Here is a 15,881-nt window from a genome sequence, read left to right on the forward strand (position 1 = left end):
AAAGGAAAAAATTTTGAAAAATACCTCATGGGATGGTGTTTGCAGAGCGATAGATACATCATCTTGTCCATAACAATCTGTCTTCAAACGAGTGATAATCGTGGTCACAATGTGGCGATGGAGAGCCACATGCAACGCATCATTGTAGTTTAATGTGGTGACAAGCATGGCAATTACCTTGAAATGTGTCACCATTATTATTCAACGCTGGTACTACACAGACAATTGAAAAATTGAAATTACAAAAATTTGTACTAAAAAGATTCTAAAAGTTGCCAAGTTTGTTGAGAGCTATTTCTTCTACCTGAAAAAACGGAATACTTTGTTCCCCTCCTAATTTTTCCACTTCAGCAATGCGAGAAAAGAGATTCTTCAATATGCTAATCCTTAATTCGGCAAGTCTTTCTCTGCCAATCATGTCAGCATTTTGACATCTCGGAGTCGAAGGTCTCGAAATCTCAACGCATGATGATTTTGTTGCTTGCTCAGTTTCTTCTTCTTTGGTGGGCAATGATGAACTTTCATCCAGGGTAGGAGTAGGATTCAGTGAATGGTCACCTGAGTCACTTGCACATGAACTCCCACCATCTGACTGCTGTAGCTCCTGATTGCTGGAGCTTTGCTGTGGGGTTGGTAGAGGTTCTGACCGGGCAACATCCTGTCAGAATATAAGTCACTTGTTAACACTTGACAATTGCAGTAAATCATTTAGAAAAGAACACGCTGTAACTGGGCTTACAATCTACTTTAACACACATACGGAAAATAATGAGCCTCCGTACACTATAAGAGCAATTCATATCACTTTAGATTCAATACAGTTTACCGGATCGTTTTCATGGTGTTGTTGTTGAATCTGTTCATGTTGCAAAGATAAAGCAATCGCATATTCTACCATGGCCTCATCATCAGCATCTGGAGGAAGTAGATTGGAAAAATCCATTCCCATCAGCATCCTTTCAAGATCAGGAGTATCTTGCTCATCCACCTCGACTAAGAAAAAACTTTGAATAAGATTTCAAGAAAAAAAGTCAAACTTTTAAAGGTCATAATTACGTAAAACAAAAAACACCTTCTGCGTGTGGAACTTCAGCAGCCATTGCTCTCATCATATCCATTCTTAGACTTCTTGAAGCTACACTTGGTTGGTTTGAATCATGAGCGGCATCCACACCTGATCCTCCAGCCTGGTTGTTTAGAAGAAGCCGAGAATACTCACTTGCAGCAGATTCGGCAATTGATGCTGCAATATCCTGGAAATTTCAAAAATGCAAAATCTTGTTACATAGTATTTGGTCTGGGTTATTTAGGCAAGAAGCTGGATTCTTAAAGAAGTTAAGGTCACACAGATAAGGAAACTCACCAAAATTGCCGTACATACAAAAGTGTTCACCTGTTGATAGAAGTCTGGATTGTTTTGCATCGCCTCAGAGTCATCAACAAATTGGACATGTTCACCCATCAACTCTTCTTCAACTGACATACCAACATCGTCTGCAGAAAGCACAGCGAGAATGAAGAAACCCAATATTACCGTCCAAGTGTTGCAATGATTAATGAGGGAAATCTTAATGCAGCAATACTTTGAATGATATGAGAACAAACCATTTTCAAGATCTCCAAATTCATCATCGTCATCATCATCGTCATCATCATCGTCATCATCTTCGTCATCATCTTCGTCATCATCATCGTCTTCATCAGGTTCTATGTCACCCATTGTCTCTCCTCCAGCACTTTGACTACTGACATGGGAGCCCGGCCTTTCAGCAGCTGCCTGTGCCACAGACATACCTCGCCCAAAACCAGCAAGCTAGAAAAAATAAATAAAATAAAGCTAGGAAAGCAGTCAAAGAGAGCAACGAGCATACTTAGGCAGGTTATTACTCCCATGCGACATTGTCAGAAGTCCATATTCACTTGTTTCTAAGTTGTTTTTCACTTTTATCAATTTTCATTTCCCTGTTTCTTTATTATCGCCAAACGGGAAAGGTTGGTGGTTCAGTGATTTGTACCTCGGGTGAAATTTATGTAATGTGGTGTGTCTTTTGTTGAGTATTATTTTGTCATAATCGTTTTTGCGCGTTTAATTGCCTTAACATTTTACCGCTAATAAGTTCTCTAATCACTTCCAAATTTCCTTTTTTCTATGCACAAATGAGACACAAGTGCTAAACCTCACAATAATTTAACAATGAATGTATATTAAAATAAGAACAACTGTATGCCATAGTTCGCAGAAAAAAACTTCTAAAACTATTATTTTCTCAAATAAAAACTACAAAATAACCTAGTTTGCAGAAGTAATAAAATACTTAAAAAACTTTAACATTAACAACATAATAACTACAATAATGCTTATTAATCAATACAATTACTGTAGTTACTATGACCGCTTGATATCCTTGCAACAAACAATTTACAAGCTTTAAAAAGTAGTTATCAATTAAAAGTTAAAACACCCACTCGAGGCTGAGATTTGCTTAAAGATTCAGAGTGTGGTGATGCGGAACGAGTGCTAGGTGGAGTGTCAGTCGACTTGCTCGGTCTTCGATGAGTGATGGTGTCATCAGATGATGTATCTGCTGTCATCCTTAGCAGTCTTGTCAACGCGGACTTTGCAGCATAGCTCACTCTCGGATTAGAATGAGTCAACAGGTCAAAGTAAATCCTAACTGATGCGTCCACAGAATCTTGCACAGATGCTGAAATGATGTACAAAAAGTGTCAGCAACAAATAGAACAAAATATAAAAATAGGAATGTCTGGTGAAGTCTTGATTATTATCTTATCTCTCCGGGAATTTGCAATTGTTAAAAATTGCTAGATTGGACAAATGATAAGAAAATACCACGTCTTACCTGAAATAGCGTGAACGATATCAACCAATGCTTTCACTGTCGTCTCTATCCTTGTCAAACCAGGTAGGCAAGAAGGTGCCAGCAATCTACTTCTCGGTTTGTTTCTCAGCAACTTCCAAAATGCTTCAACCATTCGAGTTAGCAGTTTCTCATGGAACAATCTACAAACATTTGATAAAACGGTTCGATAAAATAGACTGGTGTTGCAGAAAGATACTAAGATGATGAAAAAAACTACCCGAAATTTTGCACAGTATCATAAATAAAAGCTACCTTTTATCCTTTTCAACCAATGAATTCACTTCATCTACATTTTCCTCCAAATCAATGATCTGCAAAGCCAAAGAAAAATCACAGTGGTATTCACCATACTGTTTCAGAACTATAACACTAGCAGATGCTTAATGATTATAGAAAAGTACCAAAACCTTGATATCAGTCTTTTCCTTGATAACATCAGTCTCACTGGCCAAATTAAGTGGTCGATGTCGTGCAATATGCGACAAATTAGAGAGCACCCTCTGAAAGCTGTCTTCATCAACAAAAGGTACTGAGATCAATGAAGATCTTCCGAGTGCAGATGGTACCACTTCATTCTTCAATAAAGCAGCAGCATGACCAAGCAACACTCCATCCTAGAATTATGTATCAATAAATCTAAATTACTGGTGTACGAAAAATATTGTAATAGGCATCACCACATTAATACAACACATCAACCACGTAGAGTACATTACATGAATAATACGGAAAAGTGCAATTTAATTAATTGTGCACTACAATACAATATCAATATTACCAGGAATTTGTGGCAAGTTGCTTTTGAAGCAAAAAGCCTCACCATAACATGTTTTACACTTGAGTGAACCTTCTGTGAAAGAGGCTGAACCAGAAGGTCAGAGGTTAAATCAAGGGCAAGTGCTCTAGACTCTGCTCTCACCAAACCCTAAAAAAATACATATTAGCTTTAGTAATTATAATATGCGATTATTACATTTATAGATTTTTGAGCTATCGATGCACAAAGTGATGGACATGGTTCAAATTGATACCGTAAGTTTATCACTGAAAGAGCAGTTCAAGGCTGATAGACAGGCAGAGAGCAATTCATCGGCAGTGCCTGTCAAATATAACACAGTGGAGAAAGTGTCACACAATATTTGAGAAACAAACATCATCACAACTTTGTAAGAGCAAACCATTACTCAGTGTAACTACAGCCATTCCCGCATCATCACTAGAAGCTCCTGATGTAACTGATTCCGTATCGCTTCCTCCACCTCCAGTCTTTGACTTAGATGGACTCTTTTTGCTGGCTGCAGTTTGTGCATTGCTGCTACTTTTACCTGATATCAACAAGTTCAATTGAAAAACGGTCAATATAACAAACTTGGTGATCTATTCTCCAACCCTTTCTGTGGAAACACTTTCTCACCACTCTCTTCTAGAGGCCAGCCAAATGATTCCTTTGTTTTTCCATAAACTTTTATGCTGTCGATGACATTGTAGTCTTCTGGGTCTTCAGAAGGGCCACACAACAGGATAACCTAAAATAACACAAACAAATGAAATAAATAACAGCCACAATACCTTGTACTGCTAACCATGAAATATCTTGGCAAACCTTGGAATGGTGCTTCAGTGATTCAGCTCTGGACAGAGGTATATCGAACCATCGAGGTCGAGAAAGTCGTGGTCCAAGGGAAAAGTATCGCTCTTCAATGCAAAAATATGTTGGTGCTCTCAATCCACTTTGACTGCCAACCAGCACACGAAGACCAGTGATCACCTGTATGGTTATCAACATAAACGATGAAATACTTAAGACTAACACCATTTTTTACGTTGACATGTATAGGAGAAATGCTAATACAACATGGTATTACATGATAGAGGGTAGGGAATTTTACCATGTTTGAATTCTTCTGTTTAATTTCTATACCGAAACGTCGCTTCCCCATCAAATACATTCCTGTCAGAAACGGTAAATATATTTTTTATTACATAGAAATAAACTGAACGTTATTGCTATGCGGTGTTATGTTATTGCTATAGGCATTAGTAGCTTAAGTAGAAATGATTTATGTACTTAAAATACCAACATATATTAGTTAATTAAAACAACAACTACATCATACCCGTGCTGTTAAGTCTATTCTTCATCTGAGCAGAATTATAAACTTCCAACAAATCACCTCCAAATTCAAGGTCATTGTTGTTTATCATTTGGCAGGATTCAAAGAAATCAATTGGAAATTGGACATTTTCATCACTTTCTCTTTCTGCAGCTTTTACAAAACAAATATGGAGCAGGACATTATGCATATGAATAGTACAAGTAGACTTAAAATTTTGCAAAGTTTGTTACAAAATTAAATGTATGGCATCAGTTGAGATGAAAATGAGACAATCCAATAAGATTCTTACCTTTTGACGTTGGCTCAGCGGTTGATTTCATTTGCTTACTGTGACCTATAATAAATGCATTTATTTTTATGACACAATTCTTATGCTTGGTGCTTTTAAAGCGCAACAAAATCAACCACTTCAATTTGGCCTATAACATCGAAAACCGGTCATTAAAATTGCATAGATCATTGAGTTAAATTGAGTTTACCAAAGATATGTGTTGGTTGCAGTTTAGGATTAAGCCAATAACCGGTAGTTTCCGGTGATGCAAGGTATATTCTGAGGGATCCATCTTCACAAAGAACAATAACAGTCGTACGTTCTCCACTCTCATTTGCTCCCGATGATGAGCCATGACGCACAGCAACCAGGTCCTGAACTTTTGACTTGCTAGATGTCAGCTTTGAAAACATAATAAAAATAAATACAATAATTTGCATTTACATGGAAAACTATGTCCTACAATGTGACAGTTCTTTGAAATATGACCATCACTCCGGCAGAATCGTTCAAAGCATTTTAAACATGAAGGAATGCTTCAGTTCATTAAGTTCAACTCACCTTGATCTCTTGCAGTGATATTTTCTCTGGTTCCACCATGATCACAATAGGGCAAGTACTTGTCTGTGCAAAGCAGGTCACGATGCCAGGGTGATTGGTCACCTCTGACCACTCGTACAAGGTATTTGAACTATTTGACCCACTTCGACTCGAACTGTTGGTACTGCCTGATGGCTGTGGAGTAACAAAGATCAAACAGAATAAAATAATGAGTCTATGGCCTAACAATGTACCCAGAAAGTTATGTAGGTTCCACCTTGTAGTCAATGCAAAACATTTTGGTCACACTTTCAAGTGAAGGGTTGAGTGAAGCCGCAAAGTTTCGTCCATTGCTGTAGCTGAAAAACAGCAGCTGCAATGCGTGGGAGTAGTAGACTGATGATCCACCACCAGCAATTTGCCCGTTGCTTTCTTTTAAATGTTCATGGGAGACCTTTAAAAAATTGAAAGCAATATTTTCTACAGAGAAAACAGAGACGGGCAGAAAAGTTTTCCAATCTTTCAAAAATGAAGGTTTAAATGATGAAAAACACATACTGGCAGACTATTGGTCAAATAGAATGTGCCATGCAGTGCCAAGCTTTCATCGTTCAACATCTGTGTGTAAATATGACCAGTTGATGACATAACGATGATGCAGGTATCAGATGGACCCTGAATTCCCCCAATAAATGCAGCATCACGTATCTTCCCAGTAGGGAGCAAAAAATAGAAGCAAGGTGAAAGAATGTCCTGCAAAAAACCAAAATCAACAAATAATTACAAGTACTATCTTGGTAATACTATCAATACCGCCGAGTAGTTGTTCAAAAAATAAGAATTCATTCTCATTTTCCAATATTGCTAAAAACAATTACCGGTACATTATATAATAATCCTTAAGACGCAACAACAACTTCTAAAAAGCAAACCTTAGCCAAATCAAAAATCTTGATAAACTCGGCGGTGACAAGAGCAAGCTGGGTACGTGAAGCTGGCAGCCATACAGCCCTCACTATGTAGTTATTGGTGGCGAGTTGTGGGTGTAAAACGAGGTGCTGGGTGACAGAACCAGAGGGTGCAGAAGCTTGGGGTGATGAAGCAAATGTAAGAACGTGACAGTCTTTGAGACCACAGATGGCAAGTACTTCCTCATTACATGGATTCGCTGTGATAAAAGTACTGGGTCAAATGCCAAGAAAGTTTCTTCAAATGCTGTTGCTTAATTGAATTTGATTAACGGCCTGTGTTTTTCATTATTTAACAATTTTAAAGAAATCTAAATATGTCTGTGGTTAAACTAGATCATACACTCTAGACCAGGGGTGTCAAACTCAATCGCACCAGGGGCCAAAACTCAAAACTTATTTAACGCCGCGGGCCGTAAGGATAAAACTTGATTGAACGTTTCGTGACACGAGTACATGAATTGGAACAGGCAGCGAAACAACAACAAATTTTTGATGATTTTGACGATTTTTGACTGAGCTATTTTTGATTATTCTTCTCATACATCATTATGTTTCATCATCTCCTTGCAAAAGCATTAAAGAATTAACAAACAATAACGAAAAAAGCAGCCCAGATTACAAGCGATAGAATAAATCGATTTGTTCTATCATATAATGGGGCAACTGTTGTGTTGCTGTATTGTGCGATTTGTAATATTCTTGTTTCTTTCTTGAAAAAAGTAAGTTATACTGTACAATGATCTCGCGGGCCAAATTTTATTGTAAAGCGGGCCGGATGTGGCCCGCTTTACAATAAAACTTGGCCCACAATGCTATTTTATACATTGAACTATTTCCGGCCCGCGAGATCATTGTACAGTATAACTTACTTTTTTCAAGCAAGTAACAAGATTACAACAAATCGCACAACACAGCAGAACAACAGTTGCCCCATCATACGATGGAACAAATCGATTTATTCTATCGCTTGTAATCTGGGCTGCTTTTTTCTTTATTGTTTGTTAATTCTTTAATGCTTTTGCAAGGAGATGAATGAAACATAATGATGTAAGAGAAGAATAATCAAAAATAGCTCAGTCAAAAATCGTCAAAAATTTGTTGTTGTTTCGCTGCCTGTTCCAATTCATGTACGCGTGTCATGAAACGTTCAATCAAGTTTTATCCTTACGGCCCGCGGCGTTAAATAAAGTTTGAGTTTTGGCCCCTGGTGCGATTGAGTTTGACACCCCTGCTCTAGACAATGACTGGTGCTCCAGTGGTTAAAACAAATCGTTCGTAAAGCAGATAAAATTGCCAGTACCTGTAATTTTGATAACTGCAAACGGCATAGCAGTGGTGGATAGACGGGTAAGTGTGAGCTTTCTTTTGCTCACATCAGGCTGCTTTAGCAGAGCTGCGAGCTGCAAAAGAGTGACTTTGCCTTTTTCGTGGCTGACAGCTAAATGCTGATGACGACCTTTAAAACAAAATCTCTAAAAAGCAAGGCTCATGGACAAGCTATATAAAAACTATTTTTAAGGCTGTAAAAACTAAAACAAGTCAATTAGAGCATTTCAGGGAACATGGTAAAAATTCAATCAATATAATAGCTACTGCGGGAATTTCTGTGAACTCATCCCTTTCCCAAAGACAAAACCCAGACTGACAATATCTCGACAACAAAAAATTTTGCATTCTCAACCAAAAACATTACGAAAATTTAGGATAGCATCATACAGAATATTGCCAGGTTTGGAAAGTGGTTTTCAAGAAAGTATAATAAACCTGGATTTGCTACCTGCTGATGTAGAAAGACAGCACATGGCGACTCGTCGAATTAAACGAGCGTTGATCAGTTGTCTTATAGTTTGGCCCTGCAAAGATTAGTTTGATTAAGCGTAATGAAATTCTTAAGCTGTCCAGTTTCACTTTCTTAATTCTGCACTGTATCCAAGGCATGAATCAGAAAACTCACAAAGAGGTTCTGAGATTAAACAAGGAACAGTTGATTTAAGCTTTTTGATTATTAGGTTGCTTCATTGCATTGTAGCTAAGCACCATTGCCCAAAAAGCTTCCAATGCTAATATATCTGTTTTTTGTATAGAACCAAATACTTTTGTCTACCATTTGTGGTACCTAATAAATGTGTAACTGCTAACCTGTTCACCACTAAAATTAGCTTTAACATTTTCGAAAGCTCCTTCCTGTGACCCTAATGTTGGCACCATGAGTGTATCAACCAGTATTGTAGTTTTATCTAGTGAATGCAATTCCTCCATTGCCTTTAGTGCTCTCATTGTACTGTTAGCTGCAAAATTTACCAAGTAGGCATATAATATAATATAATATTCTCCAGAACAAGTTGTTATCCTATAACAAACCAAACTAGAGGTAAACAGTCCAAAAAGAAGAAACCTACTTACCGGCATTGAGCTTGTAATGTTCAGTGGCAGCAACACTTCTAATGGCTTGTAGAACTTGTAAGAGAGTCGTAACGACTCCTGTGACTTTCGGTTTGATTTCGACAGTCAAAGACTTTTCAAGTCCCAACATCGCTAACAATTTTTCACGGCTGCCCTCAACTGTTATCAAGCTCCTTGTACGATTCTTGTCAGCTCTTGTGAATTATACAGATACATTGTTAGTTAGTATGATTATTAACTAGGGATAAAAATCAAAAACATAGTATGCATGGTAACATGGGTTACTTTTCTTTTATCTTGATCATATTTTGCAGTCGCTGAGCAGCAATAACTGGAGTTCCTTTGCTTGAGTTTGAAGCCTGCTGCGGTAAAACCAAGTGCTCATGTTATTTCTTGAAGATTGACACAACAAGTAAAATTCAAAGGAAAAGACCAACAATGTGTTAAGTTAAGTATAATAATTAATCAACCATCTTGAAAAATGTCAAAATTTAGCTCGGTGTATTCGAACTACATCTTTTAAGCTTTTTAACTTATAACGACGATGATATAATTTGACTGCTGGTATCAATATGCATTGCCACAAAAAACATCAGTAGACTAAAAAGTGTATGTATTTGCCTGCACATACCTTAACTGACTTTTGGGATGTTGCAGATCCAGATGTACTGGCTGGGATGATAGTGCTTGTGGAGGAGGCAGATGCTGATACAGAGCGAGATGTGTCCGAAAAAGCAGACACTCCAGAAGCTACTTTATCACTGCCGGGAACACGTTTCACCATAGCCTGGAATGGTTGAAAAAACCATGTGGATTACATTGCTCGACTACTACAGATCAACTCATTGCTTAGATATTGCCCACACAAATTTAAGTGGTTTTTAAAGATATCCAAGGTTTAAAAGTGTGACATTATTCTTCTACTTACTCTGCATGATTTATCCTCTTTCGCTCCACAGTCACAGAAAAAAGACCCATATTTTGAGTACGTAAGGTCATGACCTTTGTGACAAACCTTAGCACATACTGTGCACACACCCACTCCGTCAACCATTTCACATGTGTGACAGTGGTACCTGGGATAGAAAAATTACATTAATAAATAAAATGTATTACTTATTATTATTAATGCTTCCTTATATGTAACTTTTGAAAAGTTTTTTTTGTCAATCAATGAATTCTCAATGAAATTCACCAACTTTAAACATACCAATGCTGGTTCATGAATTTCTTCTGGGTGATGGTGTAAGTACAAAGTTTGTTCCACAACCCCTCTTCATCCTGAGCACTTTCATTTTCTTCAGCAGCCATCATGTGAGCGTCTTCATCATCGAATTCAAATTCATGCTCACAGAGTGCTTCCGTGCTCTCATCCAAAATTGAATCTTCTGCAAAAGATTATCCTGCTTTAAACATATAAACTAAAACTTTTTTAAATTTGTCCATGAAAAATTGGTTGTGCTTAATAAGAACGCCAAATTGGTCATAAAACTTTCTTGTGCGCATTATTTTTATACAACACTACCATCATCTGCATCTTGAGAATCTCCCTTTCTCAATGCATTCAAGACATCTTTGATATAATGCAGAAGGGTGCATGATGTTGATAAAGCTCTCGTTATATTGTTCTGCATGCAAACATGAATTAGTGACACAGCAAACACATAATAATGTTTAAGATGCTCTGCAAGTGTAATAAAGGCCTACCTCTGTTTGGGAGTGCATTTTCTGAGCACAATCTTTATCCTTCAAAAGTTCAAGAAGTGCATCAAGCCACCACAGTGCATATGCCATCAACTGGCAGTGTCCACTGCCATCTCGAGCATTTGCCAGTGTAGCGAGGATAGTTACGAAGGTTGGTGAAACCAGCTGTAGAGTTACGCTGGCTGCTTGAGAAGTCATGTCATTAGGCAAGATGGCTTTCATTAACGTCAAGGCCAAAGTTTGTACATTGGAACTAAAATAAAGACAAGACAATACTGTTTTAATCTGAAAAACTTTTCCCTTCCACCAAATCGTCTGAAGCCAGCCAATTTCCATAAAACATAACAAAACAATTTCCCCGAAAACCACCAAATAATCCCAAATAACAACAGCCCAGACACTCAGCTTCCATTAAAAGCCATTGCATACAATCAAGAATGTTTTGGTATTTTACAAATTTCAAGCGTCAAGCAGGAAACTTTTAATCAGTTTTCGAGAAAGTGAGAAACCCCATGTCATCTGTTGTGATATTACTCAGTAATTTTTTTTTTTGCAAAAAAGGAAAGGTAACAATATGAAAAAACATACAGTAACTCCTCAACTTACGAACGAGTTATGTTCCGAACGGCCGTTCGTATGTTGAATTATTCGTAAGTTGTTACTGTACTGTTTTGTAAGCTGTTTTTTTATTTTAAAGACACAAAAATAAAATAAAAACAGGAAACGCAACTGTCTCTATTCGTTACATTGTATTTACATGAATACAGTATACAAGTACAGTATGTTATGGAGTTACAGCGGTCCATCGACGTTAAGTGCGGTCAGAATGGGAGGAAGTGTCTATAGAAAGCATTGGAGATGAAACACTTATGTACAGTATGAAGCCATTGAATTTACGTTTTCTTGAGATTTTCCACAGATTTGACGTTTTCTTGCGGATCATCTCGCTTCTTGAAGAATTGGTTTAGGGAAGTTTGCACTGTTTTTCTTTTCTTCTCATCGTAGATGATGCAATAACATTGGAACGAACCACGGACGCTTGTTGCTACTTTTGAGAATCGCTCAGCATTGGGATCCTGATTCTCAAAAATAGCAAGACCTTTCTCCACAAAATTAAAACCCTCGGCCATTTATTTCATTTCAAATTTCTTTATTTGGAGAAGCTCTTCTTCTTCTTGTCTTTGCATGGTTTCCCATTCCATTAGTTCTTCATTCGTTAATTCTTGTGAGCATGACTCGAACAGCTCTTCGAAGTCCTCTTCTTCCAGGTTAATGTCCAACTTTTAAATATTTCAACAAGATTTTCAAGAATTTTGTTATTCTCGTCTTGCTGAAATTCTTGAAGATTGTTGGCAAACTGTGGACACAAAGCCTTCCAAATACTTTTCACTGTCGTATGAGAAACTTCACGCCATGCAACATCAATGTGTTCGATACAAATGCGGATATTAAATTCTTTCCAAAATTCCGTTAAGGTCATATTAGCATCACCCTCCACTGCGTTCAATGCTTGCTTGTACACATGACGTGTGTAATATTTCTTAAAATTGGCAATAACACCTTGATGCATCGGCTGAAGGAGTGAAGTTGTGTTAGGGGTAGATATACAACCTTCACATCTTAATCAAAATCATCCAAGTGTGGTAGGTGGCCAGGTGCGTTATCTAAGATCAGGAGAATCTTGAAAGGGATTTCCTTTTCCCGGCAATACCTCTTCACCTCAGGTATAAAGTAATGGAAAAAACAGTCCTGAAATAGAACAAGTGTCACCCAAGCATTTTTGTTAGACATCCAACTTACGACAGAACTCTTCGTGATGTTCTTAAATGCCCGATTCTCAGCTCGATAAACTATTGGTGGTTTTAGCTTGAAGTCTGCCGAAGCATTGCCAACCAACATCAATGTCAGCCTATCTTTCGCAGCTTTAAAGCCTGGCATCGTCTTTTCTTCATGGCTAATATACGTTTTCTGTGGCATTTTTTTCCAGAAAAGGCCAGTCTCATCAAGGTTGCAAATTTGTTGGGGAGCATAACCGCCAGTATCGATAATTTGTTTTAGGGTAATAGGGAATTTATTGACAGCCACTTTTTCGATACTTGCTGCTTCATCGGAAACAGAAACATGATGCAATTTTGCTCGTTTCTTGAAGAGCTGAAACCATCTGTAACTTGCAGTAAACGTTTCCTCTTCTGCACCTTCACCAGCTATAGCCTTCAGGTCTTCGAAAAGTGACTTAGCATTTTTCTGAATCAGCACGAAGCTAAGTCTTACACACCGCTGCTACTGGTGCTCCATCCAAAGATTGAGAAGTTTTTCTATTAGCCTTCCTCTTTTCTTGCTATTAATCGTGGACTGCATAGGCACTGCACTTTTGACATGCTCCATGATACGATCTTTGCTCTTGTAAATCGTAGCGATAGTGGAACGATTCATGTTGTAAGAGCTGGCTACATTCACCATTTTTTCACCACTATCAAGCTTCTTTTTTATCAACATTTTTGTTTCCATCGAGATAGCTTGTCGTTTTCTAGCACTACCACTCACATCACTAGCCTTAAGCTTCTTACTATCCATCATTTGTGCACCGCAGAATAAGTTAAAAGAATTGAGTCTAATCAAGAGACAACTCTCAACCAACGTTCGGAAATTCTAGAAAAGTGCATGTGATAATGTTTGCACCCACGTTACTTGGAGCGTAGACAATGGATTTGTGACGTAAAAATATGACTGCTTCATAAATTTAAAACGTTTTGTGAAAGCAGTGGTGAAAGTATGTTTGGTCATCGTGAGTTATTTAAAAAATAAATAACTATTCGCCCATTAGATAGGATCGAACATGTGTGCGTTGCAACAATTTTGATGTGCTTCGATGTTTTTAAGTGTGAATGTTCTTTACTAGATTTGCTTGAATTACTTAAGTAGTTTGATAAAAATTACAATAAAATTTCATTACTTGAACCCAGCACTAGTAGGGTCATACCAGGAAGGGAGTATCTTTCATGCATCAATAAGCATTATGAATGAGCTTCAGCTTGATGATTGGAGGTTTACTACTGTACGCAGTGCACGCGGTTAATATCGTAATGGGTAGGCCTAAATACGAAACTGAATGTTCGTATCTATTAATGTTTGTAAATCGGATGTTCGTAAGTGGAAGAGTTATTGTACTGTAATATTCACAAGTATCACCATATGTCAATAAGCTGGACAGAAAAACCAATTGTAATTACCTTTTTTGGCTGACAAGAAAATTGGAAAGTGTTAGCAATGCAAGGAACATATCATCCTTGACACCATCTCCACTTGGTGAAACCAGGTCCATTTCAAAATTTGCAAGCCAGGCTCGCATTTCTGGCAAGTCAAGATCAAGTGTGCATAGCTGGGCACATACAGGTGCCAGTCGAGCATGACTTTCAGTGCCAGTGTTATTACCTAAAACGGTTAAATTATAAAAGTTTTAGGCCTCTAAGGTGCAAGATAAAAACAACTTTATGATTTAGTATTGTTATAAACTCAGACGTTGATTCAGCGATCTGCATGGCCATATTGCACAGAAATGGGCAGTGACTATTTATTTTAGGAACTGGTTCGCACCTGTTCTGCACAGCTTGGCAATAAACTGCAGCAGGTGATTTGAATACTCCGGAGTGGAAAGTAACCTGTTACTGAGTAGCAAGTCCAAAATCGAGCCGGAGTGATTTCCAACATTACCTACGATAATAGAAAATTTATAAGGTTTGAACAATCTAATCATGTGCCAAATGCAGTACAACCTAAAGTAATATCTTAGGAAAAGTAAGAGTTTCAGTTTATCAAATAAATCATCTCCAACCTTTAAATGAAACATTGTCTTCCTTTGAATCACTTTCTTTTTTGTCAGATCCTTTTTCTTCATTCACTTTCTTCCCGAAGGCATAAAATCGACACAAAGCTCTAAATTTAAAAAAAAAAGAAGCATCAAAAAGTTGCAAATTGCAAGGTTGTATCCTGGTAGGAGAATACTTGGATAATCAGCAATCAATACAGCATCCATGCTGTATTTCAAACAGTCCTCTCACCTTTGCATGCTAGGGTTGGTTAAAGTCTTCTCAAGATAGGCGAGATAGGCATTAGCTACACTTTTTTCGATCAGGCCAGATTTCGGATTAATGTGCTTGGTAAGAATCTCATGTATAGCCTGCACAGTAACAAATAAATGTTTATTGGTAAGATAAAAATCGCAGGCCATTGCATGTCAGATATACATATAACCTATTTAATATATGGTATAGTGTATTTTTAAAGTATGATATGCAATAATATACTATAGTATATATAACATATACATTTACAAGATATTTTACACATAAAACAGCTGTCATAACAATCATTAACAATTAATTGGTTGCACAAAATCACCTTAACAGAATAGAAATTAAGAGTGTCATTATATGCATTGGAGCCGCTGGGTCCACCAGTTGATTTTTCCAGAGCTTTTTTGATTTGGCTGTGACCACCCAGGCATGTCATGTCAGAGAGGAGTGGTACAAGCGTATCGCAAACAAGGCCAGCATTGGCCGATGATGAGTCTCGAACCCAGCAAACAAGATCATCACATAACTGATGCTGGCGAGGGAAACAACAAAGATATTTTGTAACTGTGAGCGGTAGTTTTAGACCAAGATACGATTTAAAACTATTGCTATCAATAAATATTTTTAATCTTGGTGATCACTGTAGCAAACGTAAAAACTGTTTTGATATTTAAATTGGCAATTACCATAGTTACAGTTTTAAATACGCTGCCTCATCAGTCTAATGCATGGTTAACTAAACCTACCAATGGATCTTGTAATAGCATTAGGCTTAAGGTATAATCCTCATCATAATCGCCCATCCCCACACTGCAGAGTGCTTTCAGGTGGATTTCCATCGCTTTGTTAACACTATCATCAGACAACTAAAAAATTACAAACAAAATCAGACAAATTGTGCTGCAAGCATCAACAGAGCA

At 37.5% G+C, this 15,881-nt stretch overlaps 1 protein-coding gene across 4 annotated transcripts in view; it reads right to left on the reverse strand.

The window, feature by feature from the left end:
- The window catches only part of LOC143446798 (E3 ubiquitin-protein ligase UBR4-like), a 44,230-nt gene that overhangs the window by 16,707 nt on the left and 11,642 nt on the right, over positions 1 to 15,881 (reverse strand). The window contains exons 27-65 of one of the 4 annotated variants that reach the window (XM_076946604.1): positions 15,708 to 15,827; positions 15,287 to 15,493; positions 14,947 to 15,065; positions 14,721 to 14,821; positions 14,483 to 14,599; positions 14,119 to 14,320; positions 10,892 to 11,141; positions 10,710 to 10,812; positions 10,395 to 10,572; positions 10,113 to 10,260; positions 9,816 to 9,971; positions 9,470 to 9,543; positions 9,185 to 9,378; positions 8,921 to 9,069; positions 8,559 to 8,634; positions 8,082 to 8,237; positions 6,743 to 6,978; positions 6,369 to 6,563; positions 6,088 to 6,264; positions 5,832 to 6,005; positions 5,479 to 5,671; positions 5,289 to 5,333; positions 5,000 to 5,149; positions 4,772 to 4,833; positions 4,486 to 4,650; positions 4,297 to 4,408; positions 4,061 to 4,207; positions 3,914 to 3,981; positions 3,661 to 3,807; positions 3,290 to 3,496; positions 3,135 to 3,193; positions 2,862 to 3,022; positions 2,467 to 2,705; positions 1,606 to 1,813; positions 1,394 to 1,494; positions 1,073 to 1,253; positions 827 to 993; positions 305 to 658; positions 25 to 177 (exon numbers count right to left, since the gene is read on the reverse strand). In XM_076946604.1, coding sequence (XP_076802719.1) covers positions 25 to 177; positions 305 to 658; positions 827 to 993; positions 1,073 to 1,253; positions 1,394 to 1,494; positions 1,606 to 1,813; positions 2,467 to 2,705; positions 2,862 to 3,022; positions 3,135 to 3,193; positions 3,290 to 3,496; positions 3,661 to 3,807; positions 3,914 to 3,981; positions 4,061 to 4,207; positions 4,297 to 4,408; positions 4,486 to 4,650; positions 4,772 to 4,833; positions 5,000 to 5,149; positions 5,289 to 5,333; positions 5,479 to 5,671; positions 5,832 to 6,005; positions 6,088 to 6,264; positions 6,369 to 6,563; positions 6,743 to 6,978; positions 8,082 to 8,237; positions 8,559 to 8,634; positions 8,921 to 9,069; positions 9,185 to 9,378; positions 9,470 to 9,543; positions 9,816 to 9,971; positions 10,113 to 10,260; positions 10,395 to 10,572; positions 10,710 to 10,812; positions 10,892 to 11,141; positions 14,119 to 14,320; positions 14,483 to 14,599; positions 14,721 to 14,821; positions 14,947 to 15,065; positions 15,287 to 15,493; positions 15,708 to 15,827 — 6,051 coding nt within the window. Of the gene's footprint in view, positions 1 to 24; positions 178 to 304; positions 659 to 826; positions 994 to 1,072; positions 1,254 to 1,393; positions 1,495 to 1,605; positions 1,814 to 2,466; positions 2,706 to 2,861; positions 3,023 to 3,134; positions 3,194 to 3,289; positions 3,497 to 3,660; positions 3,808 to 3,913; positions 3,982 to 4,060; positions 4,208 to 4,296; positions 4,409 to 4,485; positions 4,651 to 4,771; positions 4,834 to 4,999; positions 5,150 to 5,288; positions 5,334 to 5,478; positions 5,672 to 5,831; positions 6,006 to 6,087; positions 6,265 to 6,368; positions 6,564 to 6,742; positions 6,979 to 8,081; positions 8,238 to 8,558; positions 8,635 to 8,920; positions 9,070 to 9,184; positions 9,379 to 9,469; positions 9,547 to 9,815; positions 9,972 to 10,112; positions 10,261 to 10,394; positions 10,573 to 10,709; positions 10,813 to 10,891; positions 11,142 to 14,118; positions 14,321 to 14,482; positions 14,600 to 14,720; positions 14,822 to 14,946; positions 15,066 to 15,286; positions 15,494 to 15,707; positions 15,828 to 15,881 lie in introns of all 4 variants that reach the window. The other 3 variants (XM_076946606.1, XM_076946605.1, XM_076946603.1) reach the window with 3 other exon arrangements.

Source organism: Clavelina lepadiformis, chromosome 2 (genome assembly GCF_947623445.1).
Source record: "Clavelina lepadiformis chromosome 2, kaClaLepa1.1, whole genome shotgun sequence".
Taxonomy (NCBI): domain Eukaryota; kingdom Metazoa; phylum Chordata; class Ascidiacea; order Aplousobranchia; family Clavelinidae; genus Clavelina; species Clavelina lepadiformis.